General features: G+C 46.7%; 6 protein-coding genes across 6 annotated transcripts in view; all 6 read right to left on the bottom strand.

Annotated features, from left to right (window-relative positions):
- The window catches only part of LOC143330789 (collagen alpha-3(VI) chain-like), a 95,962-nt gene that overhangs the window by 19,946 nt on the left and 48,052 nt on the right, over window positions 1–27,964 (bottom strand). The window lies entirely within an intron of this gene.
- On the bottom strand, window positions 346–3,964 carry LOC143330763 (collagen alpha-3(VI) chain-like). Its single transcript, XM_076747523.1, has 4 exons — window positions 3,915–3,964; window positions 2,818–3,404; window positions 1,176–1,769; window positions 346–971 (listed from the first exon to the last, which is right to left on the bottom strand). The coding sequence occupies exons 1-4, from the start codon at window positions 3,962–3,964 to the stop codon at window positions 346–348; spliced, it is 1,857 nt and encodes a 618-aa protein (XP_076603638.1).
- On the bottom strand, window positions 5,536–7,294 carry LOC143330762 (collagen alpha-3(VI) chain-like). Its single transcript, XM_076747522.1, has 3 exons — window positions 7,245–7,294; window positions 6,159–6,711; window positions 5,536–5,541 (listed from the first exon to the last, which is right to left on the bottom strand). Exons 1-3 carry the CDS (start codon window positions 7,292–7,294, stop codon window positions 5,536–5,538), a joined length of 609 nt encoding a protein of 202 aa, XP_076603637.1.
- On the bottom strand, window positions 8,843–10,278 carry LOC143330761 (collagen alpha-3(VI) chain-like). The gene is made up of 3 exons (XM_076747521.1): window positions 10,266–10,278; window positions 9,466–10,025; window positions 8,843–8,848 (listed from the first exon to the last, which is right to left on the bottom strand). Exons 1-3 carry the CDS (start codon window positions 10,276–10,278, stop codon window positions 8,843–8,845), a joined length of 579 nt encoding a protein of 192 aa, XP_076603636.1.
- LOC143330760 (collagen alpha-3(VI) chain-like) lies at window positions 12,150–13,908 on the bottom strand. Its single transcript, XM_076747520.1, has 3 exons — window positions 13,859–13,908; window positions 12,773–13,325; window positions 12,150–12,155 (listed from the first exon to the last, which is right to left on the bottom strand). Exons 1-3 carry the CDS (start codon window positions 13,906–13,908, stop codon window positions 12,150–12,152), a joined length of 609 nt encoding a protein of 202 aa, XP_076603635.1.
- LOC143330759 (collagen alpha-3(VI) chain-like) overlaps window positions 18,787–27,964 on the bottom strand; it is a 50,048-nt gene continuing 40,870 nt past the window's right edge. The window contains exons 8-12 of the mRNA XM_076747519.1: window positions 22,931–23,276; window positions 21,979–22,252; window positions 21,118–21,600; window positions 20,314–20,718; window positions 18,787–18,792 (exon numbers count right to left, since the gene is read on the bottom strand). Coding sequence (XP_076603634.1) covers window positions 18,787–18,792; window positions 20,314–20,718; window positions 21,118–21,600; window positions 21,979–22,252; window positions 22,931–23,276 — 1,514 coding nt within the window. The remainder of the gene's footprint in view (window positions 18,793–20,313; window positions 20,719–21,117; window positions 21,601–21,978; window positions 22,253–22,930; window positions 23,277–27,964) is intronic.

Genomic DNA, 27,964 nt, shown 5'->3' with positions numbered 1-27,964 from the left:
AGCAAGAAGACAACATAGGATGATACTTTCACCAATGAAGATTGAAGGGATGCCATCACAGACAGGATTATGAGCACTGGGAAACTGGCATCTCTAACACAAACTCTTGCAGAACAGAGTAAAAATAATAATGAAAGTAATAATTGATTGATGTTGTGCAAAAAGAGGTGGGTGTGGTGAATGTGTGACAGCCTGCTGTTTGAGCGTGATGTAAATACAGTGTGAAATAAAAAACAACTTAAGATAGTTGTATCGACGTAATGTCATGATGGACCTCAATGTTATTCACTTACTACATGTGAAATAAAGTAATAATTGGTGGATGAGCCACAAAAGGTGAGCACATTAAGACATCATGATTGTTAACATACCAGGTACAGTTGGTGATTCTGGGGTAACGTCAATGACCACAGCCTCCACGAAGGACTGAAGTTGTTGTTGGACATTGGGAAGGTAAGTGAATTCAGATACAGAGAGAGCATAACTGGGATTGTATGATATCTTCTGCAGTTCTCTAATATCAGACCTCCTGGTTCCAATTGCAAAGATCAAGACACCCAGCTGTTTGAGAGCGGAGGCTGGTGCGTCAACACTGTCAGAAGAACGTCCACCACTTAGCACTATTAGCACCTGTGGAACTCCTTCCAGGCGCCTGCTTCCAGCAGAGGCCGTGAGGACATTGTCCCTCAAGTACTGCAGAGCGGCTCCAGTGTTGAGGGGTCTTCCGCCTTTGTGCCTCAAACCTCTGACAGTGTCAAGGATCACAGCCTTTGTTGAGTACGTGTTCAGATAGAATTGGACAGCCGGATCTCTGCTGTACTGAACCACTGAGACACGGTCTTTGTTGTCATCCAGACTGAGTGTCTCCACTACTCTCTGGACAAAGTCTCGCATAGCTGGGAATGCACTTCTAGTGCCATCAGATCCATCCAACAAGAACACAACATCCTTTCCTGCTGGCTTTCTCTCCACTAGGGAACATAGAATTTGAGACATATTCAGCTTTATAGATGCCAAAAACTAACCTCAGTGTTTACAACTCACTCTATTAAAGCTAGCACAACTCTTTTGTCACAGCAGCACTGACTGACTGCAATTGGCTAACATGCATTTTAATACAGTTCAATTTGCATCCCACCATGAGGTTGGAATGTAAAAATCAGTCACTTGCTTACCAGTTACTGTTGGTGTCATGGGTGTCGCCCTCACTCGCACTGTGCTCATGACAGAGGAGAGCTGTTCTTGGACAGTGGGGAGGTCAGTTAACTCAGAAACTGACAGTGCATAACTTGGCTCATATGATATCTTCTGCAGCTCACTTCTGTCAGAGTTCCTTGTTCCAATGCCAATCACAAAGATGCCCTGCTGTTTGAGAGCAGCGGCTGGGGAATCTACATTGTCAAAAGACCTTCCACCATTTAGCAGGATCAACATCTGTGGAACACCTTGCAGGCGTCTACTGCCAGAGGAGGGTGTAAAGACGTTGTCTCTGACGTATTGGAGGGCTGCCCCGGTGTTGAGGGGTCTGCCTCCTTTGTGTCTGAGCCCTCTGACCGAATCCACAATATCCTCTTTTGTGGAGTGTGTGTTCAGATAGAAATTGACCTCTGGATCTCTGCTGTACTGGACCACAGAGACACGGTCATTGTTTTGGCCCACATTGAGTATCTCCACAACTCTCTCAACAAATTCACGCATGGCAGGGAAGCCATTCCTTGTGCCATCAGAACCATCCAGAAGGAACACGATATCTTTTTTGCCACTGTCAACTGAGAAATGAGAGGAAGACAGAAAGAAGCAATCTGGTGGATTAATCATGAAGTTGTGGACTATTGGTTTGAAAGCCTCTAGCACTGCCTACTTTATTAATAACTGGCAGGAACATAGACCACTACCTTTCTTTCAAAACAAATGAAGATAAACAACTATCACACTAAATTTCTTTCCATTAGTGTAGGTGAAACAATTCAGGTAGCCAATCAGGACAGCAAGAGGTCATGCTTGTTAACATACCAGGTACAGTTGGTGATTCTGGAGTAACTTCAATGACCACAGCCTCCACCGAGGACTGAAGTTGCTGTTGGACACTGGGAAGGTCCGTGAATTCAGATACAGAGAGAGCAGAAGTGGGATCGTGAGATATCGTCTCCAGCTCTCTGCTATCAGAGCTCCTGCTTCCTATCGCAAAGATCAAGACACCCAGCTGTTTGAGAGCGGAGGCTGGTGCGTCAACACTGTCAGAAGAACGTCCACCACTTAGCACTATTAGCACCTGTGGAACTCCTTCCAGGCGCCTGCTTCCAGCAGAGGCCGTGAAGACATTGTCCCTCAAGTACTGCAGAGCGGCTCCAGTGTTGAGGGGTCTTCCGCCTTTGTGCCTCAAACCTCTGACAGTGTCAAGGATCACGGCCTTTGTTGAGTACGTGTTCAGATAGAATTGGACAGCCGGATCTCTGCTGTACTGAACCACTGAGACACGGTCTTTGTTGTCATCCAGACTGAGTGTCTCCACTACTCTCTGGACAAAGTCTCGCATAGCTGGGAATGCACTTCTAGTGCCATCAGATCCATCCAACAAGAACACAACATCCTTTCCTGCTGGCTTTCTCTCCACTAGGGAACATAGAATTTGAGACATATTCAGCTTTATAGATGCCAAAAACTAACCTCAGTGTTTACAACTCACTCTATTAAAGCTAGCACAACTCTTTTGTCACAGCAGCACTGACTGACTGCAATTGGCTAACATGCATTTTAATACAGTTCAATTTGCATCCCACCATGAAGTTGGAATGTAAAAATCAGTCACTTGCTTACCAGTTACTGTTGGTGTCATGGGTGTCGCCCTCACTCGCACTGTGCTCATGACAGAGGAGAGCTGTTCTTGGACAGTGGGGAGGTCAGTTAACTCAGACACTGACAGAGCATAACTTGGCTCATATGATATCTTCTGCAGCTCACTTCTGTCAGAGTTCCTTGTTCCAATGCCAATCACAAAGATGCCCTGCTGTTTGAGAGCAGCTGCTGGGGAATCTACATTGTCAAAAGACCTTCCACCATTTAGCAGGATCAACATCTGTGGAACACCTTGCAGGCGTCTACTGCCAGAGGAGGGTGTAAAGACGTTGTCTCTGACGTATTGGAGGGCTGCCCCGGTGTTGAGGGGTCTGCCTCCTTTGTGTCTGAGCCCTCTGACCGAATCCACAATATCCTCTTTTGTGGAGTGTGTGTTCAGATAGAAATTGACCTCTGGATCTCTGCTGTACTGGACCACAGAGACACGGTCATTGTTTTGGCCCACATTGAGTTTCTCCACAACTCTCTCAACAAATTCACGCATGGCAGGGAAGCCATTCCTTGTGCCATCAGAACCATCCAGAAGGAACACGATATCTTTTTTGCCACTGTCAACTGAGAAATGAGAGGAAGACAGAAAGAAGCAATCTGGTGGATTAATCATGAAGTTGTGGACTATTGGTTTGAAAGCCTCTAGCACTGCCTACTTTATTAATAACTGGCAGGAACATAGACCACTACCTCTCTTTCAAAACAATTGGAGATAAACAACTATCACACTAAATTTCTTTCCATTAGTGTAGGTGAAACAAGTCAGGTAGCCAATCAGGACAGCAAGAGGTCATGCTTGTTAACATACCAGGTACAGTTGGTGATTCTGGAGTAACTTCAATGACCACAGCCTCCACCGAGGACTGAAGTTGCTGTTGGACACTGGGAAGGTCCGTGAATTCAGATACAGAGAGAGCAGAAGTGGGATCGTGAGATATCGTCTCCAGCTCTCTGCTATCAGAGCTCCTGCTTCCTATCGCAAAGATCAAGACACCCAGCTGTTTGAGAGCGGAGGCTGGTGCGTCAACACTGTCAGAAGAACGTCCACCACTTAGCACTATTAGCACCTGTGGAACTCCTTCCAGGCGCCTGCTTCCAGCAGAGGCCGTGAAGACATTGTCCCTCAAGTACTGCAGAGCGGCTCCAGTGTTGAGGGGTCTTCCGCCTTTGTGCCTCAAACCTCTGACAGTGTCAAGGATCACGGCCTTTGTTGAGTACGTGTTCAGATAGAATTGGACAGCCGGATCTCTGCTGTACTGAACCACTGAGACACGGTCTTTGTTGTCATCCAGACTGAGTGTCTCCACTACTCTCTGGACAAAGTCTCGCATAGCTGGGAATGCACTTCTAGTGCCATCAGATCCATCCAACAAGAACACAACATCCTTTCCTGCTGGCTTTCTCTCCACTAGGGAACATAGAATTTGAGACATATTCAGCTTTATAGATGAGAAAAACTAATCTCAGTGTTTACAACTCACTCTATTAAAGCTAGCACAACTCTTTTGTCACAGCAGCACTGACTGACTGCAATTGGCTAACATGCATTTTAATACAGTTCAATTTGCATCCCACCATGAGGTTGGAATGTAAAAATCAGTCACTTGCTTACCAGTTACTGTTGGTGTCATGGGTGTCGCCCTCACTCGCACTGTGCTCATGACAGAGGAGAGCTGTTCTTGGACAGTGGGGAGGTCAGTTAACTCAGAAACTGACAGAGCATAACTTGGCTCATGTGATATCTTCTGCAGCTCACTTCTGTCAGAGTTCCTTGTTCCAATGCCAATCACAAAGATGCCCTGCTGTTTGAGAGCAGCGGCTGGGGAATCTACATTGTCAAAAGACCTTCCACCATTTAGCAGGATCAACATCTGTGGAACACCTTGCAGGCGTCTACTGCCAGAGGAGTTTGTAAAGACGTTGTCTCTGACGTATTGGAGGGCTGCCCCGGTGTTGAGGGGTCTGCCTCCTTTGTGTCTGAGCCCTCTGACCGAATCCACAATATCCTCTTTTGTGGAATGTGTGTTCAGATAGAAATTGACCTCTGGATCTCTGCTGTACTGGACCACAGAGACACGGTCATTGTTTTGGCCCACATTGAGTTTCTCCACAACTCTCTCAACAAATTCACGCATGGCAGGGAAGCCATTCCTTGTGCCATCAGAACCATCCAGAAGGAACACGATATCTTTTTTGCCACTGTCAACTGAGAAATGAGAGGAAGACAGAAAAAGGTTTTAAAAAGCCTCTGAAAGAAGCAATCTGTTGGATTAATCATGAAGTTGTGGACTATTGGTTTGAAAGTCTCTAGCACTGCCTACTTTATTAATAACTGGCAGGAACATAGACCACTACCTCTCTTTCAAAACACTTGGAGATAAACAACTATCACACTAAATTTCTTTCCATTAGTGTAGGTGAAACAAGTCAGGTAGCCATTCAGGACAGCAAGAGGTCATGCTTGTTAACATACCAGGTACAGTTGGTGATTCTGGAGTAACGTCAACTACCACAGCCTCCACCGAGGACTGAAGTTGCTGTTGGACACTGGGAAGGTCCGTGAATTCAGATACAGAGAGAGCAGAAGTGGGATCGTGAGATATCGTCTCCAGCTCTCTGCTATCAGAGCTCCTGCTTCCTATCGCAAAGATCAAGACACCCAGCTGTTTGAGAGCGGAGGCTGGTGCGTCAACACTGTCAGAAGAACGTCCACCACTTAGCACTATTAGCACCTGTGGAACTCCTTCCAGGCGCCTGCTTCCAGCAGAGACCGTGAAGACATTGTCTCTCAAGTACTGCAGAGCGGCTCCAGTGTTGAGGGGTCTTCCGCCTTTGTGCCTCAAACCTCTGACAGTGTCAAGGATCACGGCCTTTGTTGAGTACGTGTTCAGATAGAATTGGACAGCCGGATCTCTGCTGTACTGAACCACTGAGACACGGTCTTTGTTGTCATCCAGACTGAGTGTCTCCACTACTCTCTGGACAAAGTCTCGCATAGCTGGGAATGCACTTCTAGTGCCATCAGATCCATCCAACAAGAACACAACATCCTTTCCTGCTGGCTTTCTCTCCACTAGGGAACATAGAATTTGAGACATATTCAGCTTTATAGATGAGAAAAAATAACCTCAGTGTTTGCAACTCACTCTATTAAAGCTAGCACAACTCTTTTGTCACAGCAGCACTGACTGACTGCAATTGGCTATCATGCATTTTAATACAGTTCAATTTGCATCCCACCATGAGGTTGGAATGTAAAAATCAGTCACTTGCTTACCAGTTACTGTTGGTGTCATGGGTGTCGCCCTCACTCGCACTGTGCTCATGACAGAGGAGAGCTGTTCTTGGACAGTGGGGAGGTCAGTTAACTCAGAAACTGACAGTGCATAACTTGGCTCATATGATATCTTCTGCAGCTCACTTCTGTCAGAGTTCCTTGTTCCAATGCCAATCACAAAGATGCCCTGCTGTTTGAGAGCAGCGGCTGGGGAATCTACATTGTCAAAAGACCTTCCACCATTTAGCAGGATCAACATCTGTGGAACACCTTGCAGGCGTCTACTGCCAGAGGAGTTTGTAAAGACGTTGTCTCTGACGTATTGGAGGGCTGCCCCGGTGTTGAGGGGTCTGCCTCCTTTGTGTCTGAGCCCTCTGACCGAATCCACAATATCCTCTTTTGTGGAGTGTGTGTTCAGATAGAAATTGACCTCTGGATCTCTGCTGTACTGGACCACAGAGACACGGTCATTGTTTTGGCCCACATTGAGTTTCTCCACAACTCTCTCAACAAATTCACGCATGGCAGGGAAGCCATTCCTTGTGCCATCAGAACCATCCAGAAGGAACACGATATCTTTTTTGCCACTGTCAACTGAGAAATGAGAGGAAGACAGAAAAAGGTTTTAAAAAGCCTCTGAAAGAAGCAATCTGTTGGATTAATCATGAAGTTGTGGACTATTGGTTTGAAAGTCTCTAGCACTGCCTACTTTATTAATAACTGGCAGGAACATAGACCACTACCTCTCTTTCAAAACACTTGGAGATAAACAACTATCACACTAAATTTCTTTCCATTAGTGTAGGTGAAACAAGTCAGGTAGCCATTCAGGACAGCAAGAGGTCATGCTTGTTAACATACCAGGTACAGTTGGTGATTCTGGAGTAACGTCAGCTACCACAGCCTCCACCGAGGACTGAAGTTGCTGTTGGACACTGGGAAGGTCCGTGAATTCAGATACAGAGAGAGCAGAAGTGGGATCGTGAGATATCGTCTCCAGCTCTCTGCTATCAGAGCTCCTGCTTCCTATCGCAAAGATCAAGACACCCAGCTGTTTGAGAGCGGAGGCTGGTGCGTCAACACTGTCAGAAGAACGTCCACCACTTAGCACTATTAGCACCTGTGGAACTCCTTCCAGGCGCCTGCTTCCAGCAGAGGCCGTGAAGACATTGTCCCTCAAGTACTGCAGAGCGGCTCCAGTGTTGAGGGGTCTTCCGCCTTTGTGCCTCAAACCTCTGACAGTGTCAAGGATCACGGCCTTTGTTGAGTACGTGTTCAGATAGAATTGGACAGCCGGATCTCTGCTGTACTGAACCACTGAGACACGGTCTTTGTTGTCATCCAGACTGAGTGTCTCCACTACTCTCTGGACAAAGTCTCGCATAGCTGGGAATGCACTTCTAGTGCCATCAGATCCATCCAACAAGAACACAACATCCTTTCCTGCTGGCTTTCTCTCCACTAGGGAACATAGAATTTGAGACATATTCAGCTTTATAGATGAGAAAAACTAATCTCAGTGTTTACAACTCACTCTATTAAAGCTAGCACAACTCTTTTGTCACAGCAGCACTGACTGACTGCAATTGGCTAACATGCATTTTAATACAGTTCAATTTGCATCCCACCATGAGGTTGGAATGTAAAAATCAGTCACTTGCTTACCAGTTACTGTTGGTGTCATGGGTGTCGCCCTCACTCGCACTGTGCTCATGACAGAGGAGAGCTGTTCTTGGACAGTGGGGAGGTCAGTTAACTCAGACACTGACAGAGCATAACTTGGCTCATATGATATCTTCTGTAGCTCACTTCTGTCAGAGTTCCTTGTTCCAATGCCAATCACAAAGATGCCCTGCTGTTTGAGAGCAGCTGCTGGGGAATCTACATTGTCAAAAGACCTTCCACCATTTAGCAGGATCAACATCTGTGGAACACCTTGCAAGCGTCTACTGCCAGAGGAGGGTGTAAAGACGTTGTCTCTGACGTATTGGAGGGCTGCCCCGGTGTTGAGGGGTCTGCCTCCTTTGTGTCTGAGCCCTCTGACCGAATCCACAATATCCTCTTTTGTGGAGTGTGTGTTCAGATAGAAATTGACCTCTGGATCTCTGCTGTACTGGACCACAGAGACACGGTCATTGTTTTGGCCCACATTGAGTTTCTCCACAACTCTCTCAACAAATTCACGCATGGCAGGGAAGCCATTCCTTGTGCCATCAGAACCATCCAGAAGGAACACGATATCTTTTTTGCCACTGTCAACTGAGAAATGAGAGGAAGACAGAAAGAAGCAATCTGGTGGATTAATCATGAAGTTGTGGACTATTGGTTTGAAAGTCTCTAGCACTGCCTACTTTATTAAAAACTCGCAGGAACATAGACCACTACCTCTCTTTCAAAACAATTGGAGAAAAACAACTATCACACTAAATTTCTTTCCATTAGTGTAGGTGAAACAAGTCAGGTAGCCAATCAGGACAGCAAGAGGTCATGCTTGTTAACATACCAGGTACAGTTGGTGATTCTGGAGTAACTTCAATGACCACAGCCTCCACCGAGGACTGAAGTTGCTGTTGGACACTGGGAAGGTCCGTGAATTCAGATACAGAGAGAGCAGAAGTGGGATCGTGAGATATCGTCTCCAGCTCTCTGCTATCAGAGCTCCTGCTTCCTATCGCAAAGATCAAGACACCCAGCTGTTTGAGAGCGGAGGCTGGTGCGTCAACACTGTCAGAAGAACGTCCACCACTTAGCACTATTAGCACCTGTGGAACTCCTTCCAGGCGCCTGCTTCCAGCAGAGGCCGTGAAGACATTGTCTCTCAAGTACTGCAGAGCGGCTCCAGTGTTGAGGGGTCTTCCGCCTTTGTGCCTCAAACCTCTGACAGTGTCAAGGATCACGGCCTTTGTTGAGTACGTGTTCAGATAGAATTGGACAGCCGGATCTCTGCTGTACTGAACCACTGAGACACGGTCTTTGTTGTCATCCAGACTGAGTGTCTCCACTACTCTCTGGACAAAGTCTCGCATAGCTGGGAATGCACTTCTAGTGCCATCAGATCCATCCAACAAGAACACAACATCCTTTCCTGCTGGCTTTCTCTCCACTAGGGAACATAGAATTTGAGACATATTCAGCTTTATAGATGAGAAAAAATAACCTCAGTGTTTGCAACTCACTCTATTAAAGCTAGCACAACTCTTTTGTCACAGCAGCACTGACTGACTGCAATTGGCTAACATGCATTTTAATACAGTTCAATTTGCATCCCACCATGAGGTTGGAATGTAAAAATCAGTCACTTGCTTACCAGTTACTGTTGGTGTCATGGGTGTCGCCCTCACTCGCACTGTGCTCATGACAGAGGAGAGCTGTTCTTGGACAGTGGGGAGGTCAGTTAACTCAGAAACTGACAGTGCATAACTTGGCTCATATGATATCTTCTGCAGCTCACTTCTGTCAGAGTTCCTTGTTCCAATGCCAATCACAAAGATGCCCTGCTGTTTGAGAGCAGCGGCTGGGGAATCTACATTGTCAAAAGACCTTCCACCATTTAGCAGGATCAACATCTGTGGAACACCTTGCAGGCGTCTACTGCCAGAGGAGTTTGTAAAGACGTTGTCTCTGACGTATTGGAGGGCTGCCCCGGTGTTGAGGGGTCTGCCTCCTTTGTGTCTGAGCCCTCTGACCGAATCCACAATATCCTCTTTTGTGGAGTGTGTGTTCAGATAGAAATTGACCTCTGGATCTCTGCTGTACTGGACCACAGAGACACGGTCATTGTTTTGGCCCACATTGAGTTTCTCCACAACTCTCTCAACAAATTCACGCATGGCAGGGAAGCCATTCCTTGTGCCATCAGAACCATCCAGAAGGAACACGATATCTTTTTTGCCACTGTCAACTGAGAAATGAGAGGAAGACAGAAAAAGGTTTTAAAAAGCCTCTGAAAGAAGCAATCTGTTGGATTAATCATGAAGTTGTGGACTATTGGTTTGAAAGTCTCTAGCACTGCCTACTTTATTAATAACTGGCAGGAACATAGACCACTACCTCTCTTTCAAAACACTTGGAGATAAACAACTATCACACTAAATTTCTTTCCATTAGTGTAGGTGAAACAAGTCAGGTAGCCATTCAGGACAGCAAGAGGTCATGCTTGTTAACATACCAGGTACAGTTGGTGATTCTGGAGTAACGTCAGCTACCACAGCCTCCACCGAGGACTGAAGTTGCTGTTGGACACTGGGAAGGTCCGTGAATTCAGATACAGAGAGAGCAGAAGTGGGATCGTGAGATATCGTCTCCAGCTCTCTGCTATCAGAGCTCCTGCTTCCTATCGCAAAGATCAAGACACCCAGCTGTTTGAGAGCGGAGGCTGGTGCGTCAACACTGTCAGAAGAACGTCCACCACTTAGCACTATTAGCACCTGTGGAACTCCTTCCAAGCGCCTGCTTCCAGCAGAGGCCGTGAAGACATTGTCCCTCAAGTACTGCAGAGCGGCTCCAGTGTTGAGGGGTCTTCCGCCTTTGTGCCTCAAACCTCTGACAGTGTCAAGGATCACGGCCTTTGTTGAGTACGTGTTCAGATAGAATTGGACAGCCGGATCTCTGCTGTACTGAACCACTGAGACACGGTCTTTGTTGTCATCCAGACTGAGTGTCTCCACTACTCTCTGGACAAAGTCTCGCATAGCTGGGAATGCACTTCTAGTGCCATCAGATCCATCCAACAAGAACACAACATCCTTTCCTGCTGGCTTTCTCTCCACTAGGGAACATAGAATTTGAGACATATTCAGCTTTATAGATGAGAAAAACTAATCTCAGTGTTTACAACTCACTCTATTAAAGCTAGCACAACTCTTTTGTCACAGCAGCACTGACTGACTGCAATTGGCTAACATGCATTTTAATACAGTTCAATTTGCATCCCACCATGAGGTTGGAATGTAAAAATCAGTCACTTGCTTACCAGTTACTGTTGGTGTCATGGGTGTCGCCCTCACTCGCACTGTGCTCATGACAGAGGAGAGCTGTTCTTGGACAGTGGGGAGGTCAGTTAACTCAGACACTGACAGAGCATAACTTGGCTCATATGATATCTTCTGTAGCTCACTTCTGTCAGAGTTCCTTGTTCCAATGCCAATCACAAAGATGCCCTGCTGTTTGAGAGCAGCTGCTGGGGAATCTACATTGTCAAAAGACCTTCCACCATTTAGCAGGATCAACATCTGTGGAACACCTTGCAAGCGTCTACTGCCAGAGGAGGGTGTAAAGACGTTGTCTCTGACGTATTGGAGGGCTGCCCCGGTGTTGAGGGGTCTGCCTCCTTTGTGTCTGAGCCCTCTGACCGAATCCACAATATCCTCTTTTGTGGAGTGTGTGTTCAGATAGAAATTGACCTCTGGATCTCTGCTGTACTGGACCACAGAGACACGGTCATTGTTTTGGCCCACATTGAGTTTCTCCACAACTCTCTCAACAAATTCACGCATGGCAGGGAAGCCATTCCTTGTGCCATCAGAACCATCCAGAAGGAACACGATATCTTTTTTGCCACTGTCAACTGAGAAATGAGAGGAAGACAGAAAGAAGCAATCTGGTGGATTAATCATGAAGTTGTGGACTATTGGTTTGAAAGCCTCTAGCACTGCCTACTTTATTAAAAACTCGCAGGAACATAGACCACTACCTCTCTTTCAAAACAATTGGAGAAAAACAACTATCACACTAAATTTCTTTCCATTAGTGTAGGTGAAACAAGTCAGGTAGCCAATCAGGACAGCAAGAGGTCATGCTTGTTAACATACCAGGTACAGTTGGTGATTCTGGAGTAACTTCAATGACCACAGCCTCCACCGAGGACTGAAGTTGCTGTTGGACACTGGGAAGGTCCGTGAATTCAGATACAGAGAGAGCAGAAGTGGGATCGTGAGATATCGTCTCCAGCTCTCTGCTATCAGAGCTCCTGCTTCCTATCGCAAAGATCAAGACACCCAGCTGTTTGAGAGCGGAGGCTGGTGCGTCAACACTGTCAGAAGAACGTCCACCACTTAGCACTATTAGCACCTGTGGAACTCCTTCCAGGCGCCTGCTTCCAGCAGAGACCGTGAAGACATTGTCTCTCAAGTACTGCAGAGCGGCTCCAGTGTTGAGGGGTCTTCCGCCTTTGTGCCTCAAACCTCTGACAGTGTCAAGGATCACGGCCTTTGTTGAGTACGTGTTCAGATAGAATTGGACAGCCGGATCTCTGCTGTACTGAACCACTGAGACACGGTCTTTGTTGTCATCCAGACTGAGTGTCTCCACTACTCTCTGGACAAAGTCTCGCATAGCTGGGAATGCACTTCTAGTGCCATCAGATCCATCCAACAAGAACACAACATCCTTTCCTGCTGGCTTTCTCTCCACTAGGGAACATAGAATTTGAGACATATTCAGCTTTATAGATGAGAAAAAATAACCTCAGTGTTTGCAACTCACTCTATTAAAGCTAGCACAACTCTTTTGTCACAGCAGCACTGACTGACTGCAATTGGCTAACATGCATTTTAATACAGTTCAATTTGCATCCCACCATGAGGTTGGAATGTAAAAATCAGTCACTTGCTTACCAGTTACTGTTGGTGTCATGGGTGTCGCCCTCACTCGCACTGTGCTCATGACAGAGGAGAGCTGTTCTTGGACAGTGGGGAGGTCAGTTAACTCAGACACTGACAGAGCATAACTTGGCTCATATGATATCTTCTGCAGCTCACTTCTGTCAGAGTTCCTTGTTCCAATGCCAATCACAAAGATGCCCTGCTGTTTGAGAGCAGCGGCTGGGGAATCTACATTGTCAAAAGACCTTCCACCATTTAGCAGGATCAACATCTGTGGAACACCTTGCAGGCGTCTACTGCCAGAGGAGTTTGTAAAGACGTTGTCTCTGACGTATTGGAGGGCTGCCCCGGTGTTGAGGGGTCTGCCTCCTTTGTGTCTGAGCCCTCTGACCGAATCCACAATATCCTCTTTTGTGGAGTGTGTGTTCAGATAGAAATTGACCTCTGGATCTCTGCTGTACTGGACCACAGAGACACGGTCATTGTTTTGGCCCACATTGAGTTTCTCCACAACTCTCTCAACAAATTCACGCATGGCAGGGAAGCCATTCCTTGTGCCATCAGAACCATCCAGAAGGAACACGATATCTTTTTTGCCACTGTCAACTGAGAAATGAGAGGAAGACAGAAAAAGGTTTTAAAAAGCCTCTGAAAGAAGCAATCTGTTGGATTAATCATGAAGTTGTGGACTATTGGTTTGAAAGTCTCTAGCACTGCCTACTTTATTAATAACTGGCAGGAACATAGACCACTACCTCTCTTTCAAAACACTTGGAGATAAACAACTATCACACTAAATTTCTTTCCATTAGTGTAGGTGAAACAAGTCAGGTAGCCATTCAGGACAGCAAGAGGTCATGCTTGTTAACATACCAGGTACAGTTGGTGATTCTGGAGTAACGTCAGCTACCACAGCCTCCACCGAGGACTGAAGTTGCTGTTGGACACTGGGAAGGTCCGTGAATTCAGATACAGAGAGAGCAGAAGTGGGATCGTGAGATATCGTCTCCAGCTCTCTGCTATCAGAGCTCCTGCTTCCTATCGCAAAGATCAAGACACCCAGCTGTTTGAGAGCGGAGGCTGGTGCGTCAACACTGTCAGAAGAACGTCCACCACTTAGCACTATTAGCACCTGTGGAACTCCTTCCAGGCGCCTGCTTCCAGCAGAGGCCGTGAAGACATTGTCCCTCAAGTACTGCAGAGCGGCTCCAGTGTTGAGGGGTCTTCCGCCTTTGTGCCTCAAACCTCTGACAGTGTCAAGGATCACGGCCTTTGTTGAGTACGTGTTCAGATAGAATTGGACAGCCGGATCTCTGCTGTACTGAACCACTGAGACACGGTCTTTGTTGTCATCCAGACTGAGTGTCTCCACTACTCTCTGGACAAAGTCTCGCATAGCTGGGAATGCACTTCTAGTGCCATCAGATCCATCCAACAAGAACACAACATCCTTTCCTGCTGGCTTTCTCTCCACTAGGGAACATAGAATTTGAGACATATTCAGCTTTATAGATGAGAAAAAATAACCTCAGTGTTTGCAACTCACTCTATTAAAGCTAGCACAACTCTTTTGTCACAGCAGCACTGACTGACTGCAATTGGCTAACATGCATTTTAATACAGTTCAATTTGCATCCCACCATGAGGTTGGAATGTAAAAATCAGTCACTTGCTTACCAGTTACTGTTGGTGTCATGGGTGTCGCCCTCACTCGCACTGTGCTCATGACAGAGGAGAGCTGTTCTTGGACAGTGGGGAGGTCAGTTAACTCAGACACTGACAGAGCATAACTTGGCTCATATGATATCTTCTGTAGCTCACTTCTGTCAGAGTTCCTTGTTCCAATGCCAATCACAAAGATGCCCTGCTGTTTGAGAGCAGCTGCTGGGGAATCTACATTGTCAAAAGACCTTCCACCATTTAGCAGGATCAACATCTGTGGAACACCTTGCAAGCGTCTACTGCCAGAGGAGGGTGTAAAGACGTTGTCTCTGACGTATTGGAGGGCTGCCCCGGTGTTGAGGGGTCTGCCTCCTTTGTGTCTGAGCCCTCTGACCGAATCCACAATATCCTCTTTTGTGGAGTGTGTGTTCAGATAGAAATTGACCTCTGGATCTCTGCTGTACTGGACCACAGAGACACGGTCATTGTTTTGGCCCACATTGAGTTTCTCCACAACTCTCTCAACAAATTCACGCATGGCAGGGAAGCCATTCCTTGTGCCATCAGAACCATCCAGAAGGAACACGATATCTTTTTTGCCACTGTCAACTGAGAAATGAGAGGAAGACAGAAAGAAGCAATCTGGTGGATTAATCATGAAGTTGTGGACTATTGGTTTGAAAGCCTCTAGCACTGCCTACTTTATTAAAAACTCGCAGGAACATAGACCACTACCTCTCTTTCAAAACAATTGGAGAAAAACAACTATCACACTAAATTTCTTTCCATTAGTGTAGGTGAAACAAGTCAGGTAGCCAATCAGGACAGCAAGAGGTCATGCTTGTTAACATACCAGGTACAGTTGGTGATTCTGGAGTAACTTCAATGACCACAGCCTCCACCGAGGACTGAAGTTGCTGTTGGACACTGGGAAGGTCCGTGAATTCAGATACAGAGAGAGCAGAAGTGGGATCGTGAGATATCGTCTCCAGCTCTCTGCTATCAGAGCTCCTGCTTCCTATCGCAAAGATCAAGACACCCAGCTGTTTGAGAGCGGAGGCTGGTGCGTCAACACTGTCAGAAGAACGTCCACCACTTAGCACTATTAGCACCTGTGGAACTCCTTCCAGGCGCCTGCTTCCAGCAGAGACCGTGAAGACATTGTCTCTCAAGTACTGCAGAGCGGCTCCAGTGTTGAGGGGTCTTCCGCCTTTGTGCCTCAAACCTCTGACAGTGTCAAGGATCACGGCCTTTGTTGAGTACGTGTTCAGATAGAATTGGACAGCCGGATCTCTGCTGTACTGAACCACTGAGACACGGTCTTTGTTGTCATCCAGACTGAGTGTCTCCACTACTCTCTGGACAAAGTCTCGCATAGCTGGGAATGCACTTCTAGTGCCATCAGATCCATCCAACAAGAACACAACATCCTTTCCTGCTGGCTTTCTCTCCACTAGGGAACATAGAATTTGAGACATATTCAGCTTTATAGATGAGAAAAAATAACCTCAGTGTTTGCAACTCACTCTATTAAAGCTAGCACAACTCTTTTGTCACAGCAGCACTGACTGACTGCAATTGGCTAACATGCATTTTAATACAGTTCAATTTGCATCCCACCATGAGGTTGGAATGTAAAAATCAGTCACTTGCTTACCAGTTACTGTTGGTGTCATGGGTGTCGCCCTCACTCGCACTGTGCTCATGACAGAGGAGAGCTGTTCTTGGACAGTGGGGAGGTCAGTTAACTCAGACACTGACAGAGCATAACTTGGCTCATATGATATCTTCTGCAGCTCACTTCTGTCAGAGTTCCTTGTTCCAATGCCAATCACAAAGATGCCCTGCTGTTTGAGAGCAGCGGCTGGGGAATCTACATTGTCAAAAGACCTTCCACCATTTAGCAGGATCAACATCTGTGGAACACCTTGCAGGCGTCTACTGCCAGAGGAGTTTGTAAAGACGTTGTCTCTGACGTATTGGAGGGCTGCCCCGGTGTTGAGGGGTCTGCCTCCTTTGTGTCTGAGCCCTCTGACCGAATCCACAATATCCTCTTTTGTGGAGTGTGTGTTCAGATAGAAATTGACCTCTGGATCTCTGCTGTACTGGACCACAGAGACACGGTCATTGTTTTGGCCCACATTGAGTTTCTCCACAACTCTCTCAACAAATTCACGCATGGCAGGGAAGCCATTCCTTGTGCCATCAGAACCATCCAGAAGGAACACGATATCTTTTTTGCCACTGTCAACTGAGAAATGAGAGGAAGACAGAAAAAGGTTTTAAAAAGCCTCTGAAAGAAGCAATCTGTTGGATTAATCATGAAGTTGTGGACTATTGGTTTGAAAGTCTCTAGCACTGCCTACTTTATTAATAACTGGCAGGAACATAGACCACTACCTCTCTTTCAAAACACTTGGAGATAAACAACTATCACACTAAATTTCTTTCCATTAGTGTAGGTGAAACAAGTCAGGTAGCCATTCAGGACAGCAAGAGGTCATGCTTGTTAACATACCAGGTACAGTTGGTGATTCTGGAGTAACGTCAGCTACCACAGCCTCCACCGAGGACTGAAGTTGCTGTTGGACACTGGGAAGGTCCGTGAATTCAGATACAGAGAGAGCAGAAGTGGGATCGTGAGATATCGTCTCCAGCTCTCTGCTATCAGAGCTCCTGCTTCCTATCGCAAAGATCAAGACACCCAGCTGTTTGAGAGCGGAGGCTGGTGCGTCAACACTGTCAGAAGAACGTCCACCACTTAGCACTATTAGCACCTGTGGAACTCCTTCCAGGCGCCTGCTTCCAGCAGAGGCCGTGAAGACATTGTCCCTCAAGTACTGCAGAGCGGCTCCAGTGTTGAGGGGTCTTCCGCCTTTGTGCCTCAAACCTCTGACAGTGTCAAGGATCACGGCCTTTGTTGAGTACGTGTTCAGATAGAATTGGACAGCCGGATCTCTGCTGTACTGAACCACTGAGACACGGTCTTTGTTGTCATCCAGACTGAGTGTCTCCACTACTCTCTGGACAAAGTCTCGCATAGCTGGGAATGCACTTCTAGTGCCATCAGATCCATCCAACAAGAACACAACATCCTTTCCTGCTGGCTTTCTCTCCACTAGGGAACATAGAATTTGAGACATATTCAGCTTTATAGATGAGAAAAAATAACCTCAGTGTTTGCAACTCACTCTATTAAAGCTAGCACAACTCTTTTGTCACAGCAGCACTGACTGACTGCAATTGGCTAACATGCATTTTAATACAGTTCAATTTGCATCCCACCATGAGGTTGGAATGTAAAAATCAGTCACTTGCTTACCAGTTACTGTTGGTGTCATGGGTGTCGCCCTCACTCGCACTGTGCTCATGACAGAGGAGAGCTGTTCTTGGACAGTGGGGAGGTCAGTTAACTCAGACACTGACAGAGCATAACTTGGCTCATATGATATCTTCTGCAGCTCACTTCTGTCAGAGTTCCTTGTTCCAATGCCAATCACAAAGATGCCCTGCTGTTTGAGAGCAGCGGCTGGGGAATCTACATTGTCAAAAGACCTTCCACCATTTAGCAGGATCAACATCTGTGGAACACCTTGCAGGCGTCTACTGCCAGAGGAGTTTGTAAAGACGTTGTCTCTGACGTATTGGAGGGCTGCCCCGGTGTTGAGGGGTCTGCCTCCTTTGTGTCTGAGCCCTCTGACCGAATCCACAATATCCTCTTTTGTGGAGTGTGTGTTCAGATAGAAATTGACCTCTGGATCTCTGCTGTACTGGACCACAGAGACACGGTCATTGTTTTGGCCCACATTGAGTTTCTCCACAACTCTCTCAACAAATTCACGCATGGCAGGGAAGCCATTCCTTGTGCCATCAGAACCATCCAGAAGGAACACGATATCTTTTTTGCCACTGTCAACTGAGAAATGAGAGGAAGACAGAAAAAGGTTTTAAAAAGCCTCTGAAAGAAGCAATCTGTTGGATTAATCATGAAGTTGTGGACTATTGGTTTGAAAGTCTCTAGCACTGCCTACTTTATTAATAACTGGCAGGAACATAGACCACTACCTCTCTTTCAAAACACTTGGAGATAAACAACTATCACACTAAATTTCTTTCCATTAGTGTAGGTGAAACAAGTCAGGTAGCCATTCAGGACAGCAAGAGGTCATGCTTGTTAACATACCAGGTACAGTTGGTGATTCTGGAGTAACGTCAGCTACCACAGCCTCCACCGAGGACTGAAGTTGCTGTTGGACACTGGGAAGGTCCGTGAATTCAGATACAGAGAGAGCAGAAGTGGGATCGTGAGATATCGTCTCCAGCTCTCTGCTATCAGAGCTCCTGCTTCCTATCGCAAAGATCAAGACACCCAGCTGTTTGAGAGCGGAGGCTGGTGCGTCAACACTGTCAGAAGAACGTCCACCACTTAGCACTATTAGCACCTGTGGAACTCCTTCCAGGCGCCTGCTTCCAGCAGAGGCCGTGAAGACATTGTCCCTCAAGTACTGCAGAGCGGCTCCAGTGTTGAGGGGTCTTCCGCCTTTGTGCCTCAAACCTCTGACAGTGTCAAGGATCACGGCCTTTGTTGAGTACGTGTTCAGATAGAATTGGACAGCCGGATCTCTGCTGTACTGAACCACTGAGACACGGTCTTTGTTGTCATCCAGACTGAGTGTCTCCACTACTCTCTGGACAAAGTCTCGCATAGCTGGGAATGCACTTCTAGTGCCATCAGATCCATCCAACAAGAACACAACATCCTTTCCTGCTGGCTTTCTCTCCACTAGGGAACATAGAATTTGAGACATATTCAGCTTTATAGATGAGAAAAACTAATCTCAGTGTTTACAACTCACTCTATTAAAGCTAGCACAACTCTTTTGTCACAGCAGCACTGACTGACTGCAATTGGCTAACATGCATTTTAATACAGTTCAATTTGCATCCCACCATGAGGTTGGAATGTAAAAATCAGTCACTTGCTTACCAGTTACTGTTGGTGTCATGGGTGTCGCCCTCACTCGCACTGTGCTCATGACAGAGGAGAGCTGTTCTTGGACAGTGGGGAGGTCAGTTAACTCAGACACTGACAGAGCATAACTTGGCTCATATGATATCTTCTGCAGCTCACTTCTGTCAGAGTTCCTTGTTCCAATGCCAATCACAAAGATGCCCTGCTGTTTGAGAGCAGCTGCTGGGGAATCTACATTGTCAAAAGACCTTCCACCATTTAGCAGGATCAACATCTGTGGAACACCTTGCAAGCGTCTACTGCCAGAGGAGGGTGTAAAGACGTTGTCTCTGACGTATTGGAGGGCTGCCCCGGTGTTGAGGGGTCTGCCTCCTTTGTGTCTGAGCCCTCTGACCGAATCCACAATATCCTCTTTTGTGGAGTGTGTGTTCAGATAGAAATTGACCTCTGGATCTCTGCTGTACTGGACCACAGAGACACGGTCATTGTTTTGGCCCACATTGAGTTTCTCCACAACTCTCTCAACAAATTCACGCATGGCAGGGAAGCCATTCCTTGTGCCATCAGAACCATCCAGAAGGAACACGATATCTTTTTTGCCACTGTCAACTGAGAAATGAGAGGAAGACAGAAAGAAGCAATCTGGTGGATTAATCATGAAGTTGTGGACTATTGGTTTGAAAGCCTCTAGCACTGCCTACTTTATTAATAACTCGCAGGAACATAGACCACTACCTCTCTTTCAAAACAATTGGAGAAAAACAACTATCACACTAAATTTCTTTCCATTAGTGTAGGTGAAACAAGTCAGGTAGCCAATCAGGACAGCAAGAGGTCATGCTTGTTAACATACCAGGTACAGTTGGTGATTCTGGAGTAACTTCAATGACCACAGCCTCCACCGAGGACTGAAGTTGCTGTTGGACACTGGGAAGGTCCGTGAATTCAGATACAGAGAGAGCAGAAGTGGGATCGTGAGATATCGTCTCCAGCTCTCTGCTATCAGAGCTCCTGCTTCCTATCGCAAAGATCAAGACACCCAGCTGTTTGAGAGCGGAGGCTGGTGCGTCAACACTGTCAGAAGAACGTCCACCACTTAGCACTATTAGCACCTGTGGAACTCCTTCCAGGCGCCTGCTTCCAGCAGAGGCCGTGAAGACATTGTCCCTCAAGTACTGCAGAGCGGCTCCAGTGTTGAGGGGTCTTCCGCCTTTGTGCCTCAAACCTCTGACAGTGTCAAGGATCACGGCCTTTGTTGAGTACGTGTTCAGATAGAATTGGACAGCCGGATCTCTGCTGTACTGAACCACTGAGACACGGTCTTTGTTGTCATCCAGACTGAGTGTCTCCACTACTCTCTGGACAAAGTCTCGCATAGCTGGGAATGCACTTCTAGTGCCATCAGATCCATCCAACAAGAACACAACATCCTTTCCTGCTGGCTTTCTCTCCACTAGGGAACATAGAATTTGAGACATATTCAGCTTTATAGATGAGAAAAACTAATCTCAGTGTTTACAACTCACTCTATTAAAGCTAGCACAACTCTTTTGTCACAGCAGCACTGACTGACTGCAATTGGCTAACATGCATTTTAATACAGTTCAATTTGCATCCCACCATGAGGTTGGAATGTAAAAATCAGTCACTTGCTTACCAGTTACTGTTGGTGTCATGGGTGTCGCCCTCACTCGCACTGTGCTCATGACAGAGGAGAGCTGTTCTTGGACAGTGGGGAGGTCAGTTAACTCAGAAACTGACAGTGCATAACTTGGCTCATATGATATCTTCTGCAGCTCACTTCTGTCAGAGTTCCTTGTTCCAATGCCAATCACAAAGATGCCCTGCTGTTTGAGAGCAGCGGCTGGGGAATCTACATTGTCAAAAGACCTTCCACCATTTAGCAGGATCAACATCTGTGGAACACCTTGCAGGCGTCTACTGCCAGAGGAGTTTGTAAAGACGTTGTCTCTGACGTATTGGAGGGCTGCCCCGGTGTTGAGGGGTCTGCCTCCTTTGTGTCTGAGCCCTCTGACCGAATCCACAATATCCTCTTTTGTGGAGTGTGTGTTCAGATAGAAATTGACCTCTGGATCTCTGCTGTACTGGACCACAGAGACACGGTCATTGTTTTGGCCCACATTGAGTTTCTCCACAACTCTCTCAACAAATTCACGCATGGCAGGGAAGCCATTCCTTGTGCCATCAGAACCATCCAGAAGGAACACGATATCTTTTTTGCCACTGTCAACTGAGAAATGAGAGGAAGACAGAAAAAGGTTTTAAAAAGCCTCTGAAAGAAGCAATCTGTTGGATTAATCATGAAGTTGTGGACTATTGGTTTGAAAGTCTCTAGCACTGCCTACTTTATTAATAACTGGCAGGAACATAGACCACTACCTCTCTTTCAAAACACTTGGAGATAAACAACTATCACACTAAATTTCTTTCCATTAGTGTAGGTGAAACAAGTCAGGTAGCCATTCAGGACAGCAAGAGGTCATGCTTGTTAACATACCAGGTACAGTTGGTGATTCTGGAGTAACGTCAGCTACCACAGCCTCCACCGAGGACTGAAGTTGCTGTTGGACACTGGGAAGGTCCGTGAATTCAGATACAGAGAGAGCAGAAGTGGGATCGTGAGATATCGTCTCCAGCTCTCTGCTATCAGAGCTCCTGCTTCCTATCGCAAAGATCAAGACACCCAGCTGTTTGAGAGCGGAGGCTGGTGCGTCAACACTGTCAGAAGAACGTCCACCACTTAGCACTATTAGCACCTGTGGAACTCCTTCCAGGCGCCTGCTTCCAGCAGAGGCCGTGAAGACATTGTCCCTCAAGTACTGCAGAGCGGCTCCAGTGTTGAGGGGTCTTCCGCCTTTGTGCCTCAAACCTCTGACAGTGTCAAGGATCACGGCCTTTGTTGAGTACGTGTTCAGATAGAATTGGACAGCCGGATCTCTGCTGTACTGAACCACTGAGACACGGTCTTTGTTGTCATCCAGACTGAGTGTCTCCACTACTCTCTGGACAAAGTCTCGCATAGCTGGGAATGCACTTCTAGTGCCATCAGATCCATCCAACAAGAACACAACATCCTTTCCTGCTGGCTTTCTCTCCACTAGGGAACATAGAATTTGAGACATATTCAGCTTTATAGATGAGAAAAACTAATCTCAGTGTTTACAACTCACTCTATTAAAGCTAGCACAACTCTTTTGTCACAGCAGCACTGACTGACTGCAATTGGCTAACATGCATTTTAATACAGTTCAATTTGCATCCCACCATGAGGTTGGAATGTAAAAATCAGTCACTTGCTTACCAGTTACTGTTGGTGTCATGGGTGTCGCCCTCACTCGCACTGTGCTCATGACAGAGGAGAGCTGTTCTTGGACAGTGGGGAGGTCAGTTAACTCAGACACTGACAGAGCATAACTTGGCTCATATGATATCTTCTGCAGCTCACTTCTGTCAGAGTTCCTTGTTCCAATGCCAATCACAAAGATGCCCTGCTGTTTGAGAGCAGCTGCTGGGGAATCTACATTGTCAAAAGACCTTCCACCATTTAGCAGGATCAACATCTGTGGAACACCTTGCAAGCGTCTACTGCCAGAGGAGGGTGTAAAGACGTTGTCTCTGACGTATTGGAGGGCTGCCCCGGTGTTGAGGGGTCTGCCTCCTTTGTGTCTGAGCCCTCTGACCGAATCCACAATATCCTCTTTTGTGGAGTGTGTGTTCAGATAGAAATTGACCTCTGGATCTCTGCTGTACTGGACCACAGAGACACGGTCATTGTTTTGGCCCACATTGAGTTTCTCCACAACTCTCTCAACAAATTCACGCATGGCAGGGAAGCCATTCCTTGTGCCATCAGAACCATCCAGAAGGAACACGATATCTTTTTTGCCACTGTCAACTGAGAAATGAGAGGAAGACAGAAAGAAGCAATCTGGTGGATTAATCATGAAGTTGTGGACTATTGGTTTGAAAGCCTCTAGCACTGCCTACTTTATTAAAAACTCGCAGGAACATAGACCACTACCTCTCTTTCAAAACAATTGGAGAAAAACAACTATCACACTAAATTTCTTTCCATTAGTGTAGGTGAAACAAGTCAGGTAGCCAATCAGGACAGCAAGAGGTCATGCTTGTTAACATACCAGGTACAGTTGGTGATTCTGGAGTAACTTCAATGACCACAGCCTCCACCGAGGACTGAAGTTGCTGTTGGACACTGGGAAGGTCCGTGAATTCAGATACAGAGAGAGCAGAAGTGGGATCGTGAGATATCGTCTCCAGCTCTCTGCTATCAGAGCTCCTGCTTCCTATCGCAAAGATCAAGACACCCAGCTGTTTGAGAGCGGAGGCTGGTGCGTCAACACTGTCAGAAGAACGTCCACCACTTAGCACTATTAGCACCTGTGGAACTCCTTCCAGGCGCCTGCTTCCAGCAGAGACCGTGAAGACATTGTCTCTCAAGTACTGCAGAGCGGCTCCAGTGTTGAGGGGTCTTCCGCCTTTGTGCCTCAAACCTCTGACAGTGTCAAGGATCACGGCCTTTGTTGAGTACGTGTTCAGATAGAATTGGACAGCCGGATCTCTGCTGTACTGAACCACTGAGACACGGTCTTTGTTGTCATCCAGACTGAGTGTCTCCACTACTCTCTGGACAAAGTCTCGCATAGCTGGGAATGCACTTCTAGTGCCATCAGATCCATCCAACAAGAACACAACATCCTTTCCTGCTGGCTTTCTCTCCACTAGGGAACATAGAATTTGAGACATATTCAGCTTTATAGATGAGAAAAAATAACCTCAGTGTTTGCAACTCACTCTATTAAAGCTAGCACAACTCTTTTGTCACAGCAGCACTGACTGACTGCAATTGGCTAACATGCATTTTAATACAGTTCAATTTGCATCCCACCATGAGGTTGGAATGTAAAAATCAGTCACTTGCTTACCAGTTACTGTTGGTGTCATGGGTGTCGCCCTCACTCGCACTGTGCTCATGACAGAGGAGAGCTGTTCTTGGACAGTGGGGAGGTCAGTTAACTCAGACACTGACAGAGCATAACTTGGCTCATATGATATCTTCTGCAGCTCACTTCTGTCAGAGTTCCTTGTTCCAATGCCAATCACAAAGATGCCCTGCTGTTTGAGAGCAGCGGCTGGGGAATCTACATTGTCAAAAGACCTTCCACCATTTAGCAGGATCAACATCTGTGGAACACCTTGCAGGCGTCTACTGCCAGAGGAGTTTGTAAAGACGTTGTCTCTGACGTATTGGAGGGCTGCCCCGGTGTTGAGGGGTCTGCCTCCTTTGTGTCTGAGCCCTCTGACCGAATCCACAATATCCTCTTTTGTGGAGTGTGTGTTCAGATAGAAATTGACCTCTGGATCTCTGCTGTACTGGACCACAGAGACACGGTCATTGTTTTGGCCCACATTGAGTTTCTCCACAACTCTCTCAACAAATTCACGCATGGCAGGGAAGCCATTCCTTGTGCCATCAGAACCATCCAGAAGGAACACGATATCTTTTTTGCCACTGTCAACTGAGAAATGAGAGGAAGACAGAAAAAGGTTTTAAAAAGCCTCTGAAAGAAGCAATCTGTTGGATTAATCATGAAGTTGTGGACTATTGGTTTGAAAGTCTCTAGCACTGCCTACTTTATTAATAACTGGCAGGAACATAGACCACTACCTCTCTTTCAAAACACTTGGAGATAAACAACTATCACACTAAATTTCTTTCCATTAGTGTAGGTGAAACAAGTCAGGTAGCCATTCAGGACAGCAAGAGGTCATGCTTGTTAACATACCAGGTACAGTTGGTGATTCTGGAGTAACGTCAGCTACCACAGCCTCCACCGAGGACTGAAGTTGCTGTTGGACACTGGGAAGGTCCGTGAATTCAGATACAGAGAGAGCAGAAGTGGGATCGTGAGATATCGTCTCCAGCTCTCTGCTATCAGAGCTCCTGCTTCCTATCGCAAAGATCAAGACACCCAGCTGTTTGAGAGCGGAGGCTGGTGCGTCAACACTGTCAGAAGAACGTCCACCACTTAGCACTATTAGCACCTGTGGAACTCCTTCCAGGCGCCTGCTTCCAGCAGAGGCCGTGAAGACATTGTCCCTCAAGTACTGCAGAGCGGCTCCAGTGTTGAGGGGTCTTCCGCCTTTGTGCCTCAAACCTCTGACAGTGTCAAGGATCACGGCCTTTGTTGAGTACGTGTTCAGATAGAATTGGACAGCCGGATCTCTGCTGTACTGAACCACTGAGACACGGTCTTTGTTGTCATCCAGACTGAGTGTCTCCACTACTCTCTGGACAAAGTCTCGCATAGCTGGGAATGCACTTCTAGTGCCATCAGATCCATCCAACAAGAACACAACATCCTTTCCTGCTGGCTTTCTCTCCACTAGGGAACATAGAATTTGAGACATATTCAGCTTTATAGATGAGAAAAAATAACCTCAGTGTTTGCAACTCACTCTATTAAAGCTAGCACAACTCTTTTGTCACAGCAGCACTGACTGACTGCAATTGGCTAACATGCATTTTAATACAGTTCAATTTGCATCCCACCATGAGGTTGGAATGTAAAAATCAGTCACTTGCTTACCAGTTACTGTTGGTGTCATGGGTGTCGCCCTCACTCGCACTGTGCTCATGACAGAGGAGAGCTGTTCTTGGACAGTGGGGAGGTCAGTTAACTCAGACACTGACAGAGCATAACTTGGCTCATATGATATCTTCTGCAGCTCACTTCTGTCAGAGTTCCTTGTTCCAATGCCAATCACAAAGATGCCCTGCTGTTTGAGAGCAGCGGCTGGGGAATCTACATTGTCAAAAGACCTTCCACCATTTAGCAGGATCAACATCTGTGGAACACCTTGCAGGCGTCTACTGCCAGAGGAGTTTGTAAAGACGTTGTCTCTGACGTATTGGAGGGCTGCCCCGGTGTTGAGGGGTCTGCCTCCTTTGTGTCTGAGCCCTCTGACCGAATCCACAATATCCTCTTTTGTGGAGTGTGTGTTCAGATAGAAATTGACCTCTGGATCTCTGCTGTACTGGACCACAGAGACACGGTCATTGTTTTGGCCCACATTGAGTTTCTCCACAACTCTCTCAACAAATTCACGCATGGCAGGGAAGCCATTCCTTGTGCCATCAGAACCATCCAGAAGGAACACGATATCTTTTTTGCCACTGTCAACTGAGAAATGAGAGGAAGACAGAAAAAGGTTTTAAAAAGCCTCTGAAAGAAGCAATCTGTTGGATTAATCATGAAGTTGTGGACTATTGGTTTGAAAGTCTCTAGCACTGCCTACTTTATTAATAACTGGCAGGAACATAGACCACTACCTCTCTTTCAAAACACTTGGAGATAAACAACTATCACACTAAATTTCTTTCCATTAGTGTAGGTGAAACAAGTCAGGTAGCCATTCAGGACAGCAAGAGGTCATGCTTGTTAACATACCAGGTACAGTTGGTGATTCTGGAGTAACGTCAGCTACCACAGCCTCCACCGAGGACTGAAGTTGCTGTTGGACACTGGGAAGGTCCGTGAATTCAGATACAGAGAGAGCAGAAGTGGGATCGTGAGATATCGTCTCCAGCTCTCTGCTATCAGAGCTCCTGCTTCCTATCGCAAAGATCAAGACACCCAGCTGTTTGAGAGCGGAGGCTGGTGCGTCAACACTGTCAGAAGAACGTCCACCACTTAGCACTATTAGCACCTGTGGAACTCCTTCCAGGCGCCTGCTTCCAGCAGAGGCCGTGAAGACATTGTCCCTCAAGTACTGCAGAGCGGCTCCAGTGTTGAGGGGTCTTCCGCCTTTGTGCCTCAAACCTCTGACAGTGTCAAGGATCACGGCCTTTGTTGAGTACGTGTTCAGATAGAATTGGACAGCCGGATCTCTGCTGTACTGAACCACTGAGACACGGTCTTTGTTGTCATCCAGACTGAGTGTCTCCACTACTCTCTGGACAAAGTCTCGCATAGCTGGGAATGCACTTCTAGTGCCATCAGATCCATCCAACAAGAACACAACATCCTTTCCTGCTGGCTTTCTCTCCACTAGGGAACATAGAATTTGAGACATATTCAGCTTTATAGATGAGAAAAACTAATCTCAGTGTTTACAACTCACTCTATTAAAGCTAGCACAACTCTTTTGTCACAGCAGCACTGACTGACTGCAATTGGCTAACATGCATTTTAATACAGTTCAATTTGCATCCCACCATGAGGTTGGAATGTAAAAATCAGTCACTTGCTTACCAGTTACTGTTGGTGTCATGGGTGTCGCCCTCACTCGCACTGTGCTCATGACAGAGGAGAGCTGTTCTTGGACAGTGGGGAGGTCAGTTAACTCAGACACTGACAGAGCATAACTTGGCTCATATGATATCTTCTGCAGCTCACTTCTGTCAGAGTTCCTTGTTCCAATGCCAATCACAAAGATGCCCTGCTGTTTGAGAGCAGCTGCTGGGGAATCTACATTGTCAAAAGACCTTCCACCATTTAGCAGGATCAACATCTGTGGAACACCTTGCAAGCGTCTACTGCCAGAGGAGGGTGTAAAGACGTT

This window comes from Chaetodon auriga, chromosome 13 (assembly GCF_051107435.1).
Source record: "Chaetodon auriga isolate fChaAug3 chromosome 13, fChaAug3.hap1, whole genome shotgun sequence".
Classification (NCBI taxonomy): Eukaryota; Metazoa; Chordata; class Actinopteri; order Chaetodontiformes; family Chaetodontidae; genus Chaetodon; species Chaetodon auriga.
This window is presented reverse-complemented; position numbering and strand designations above follow the sequence as displayed.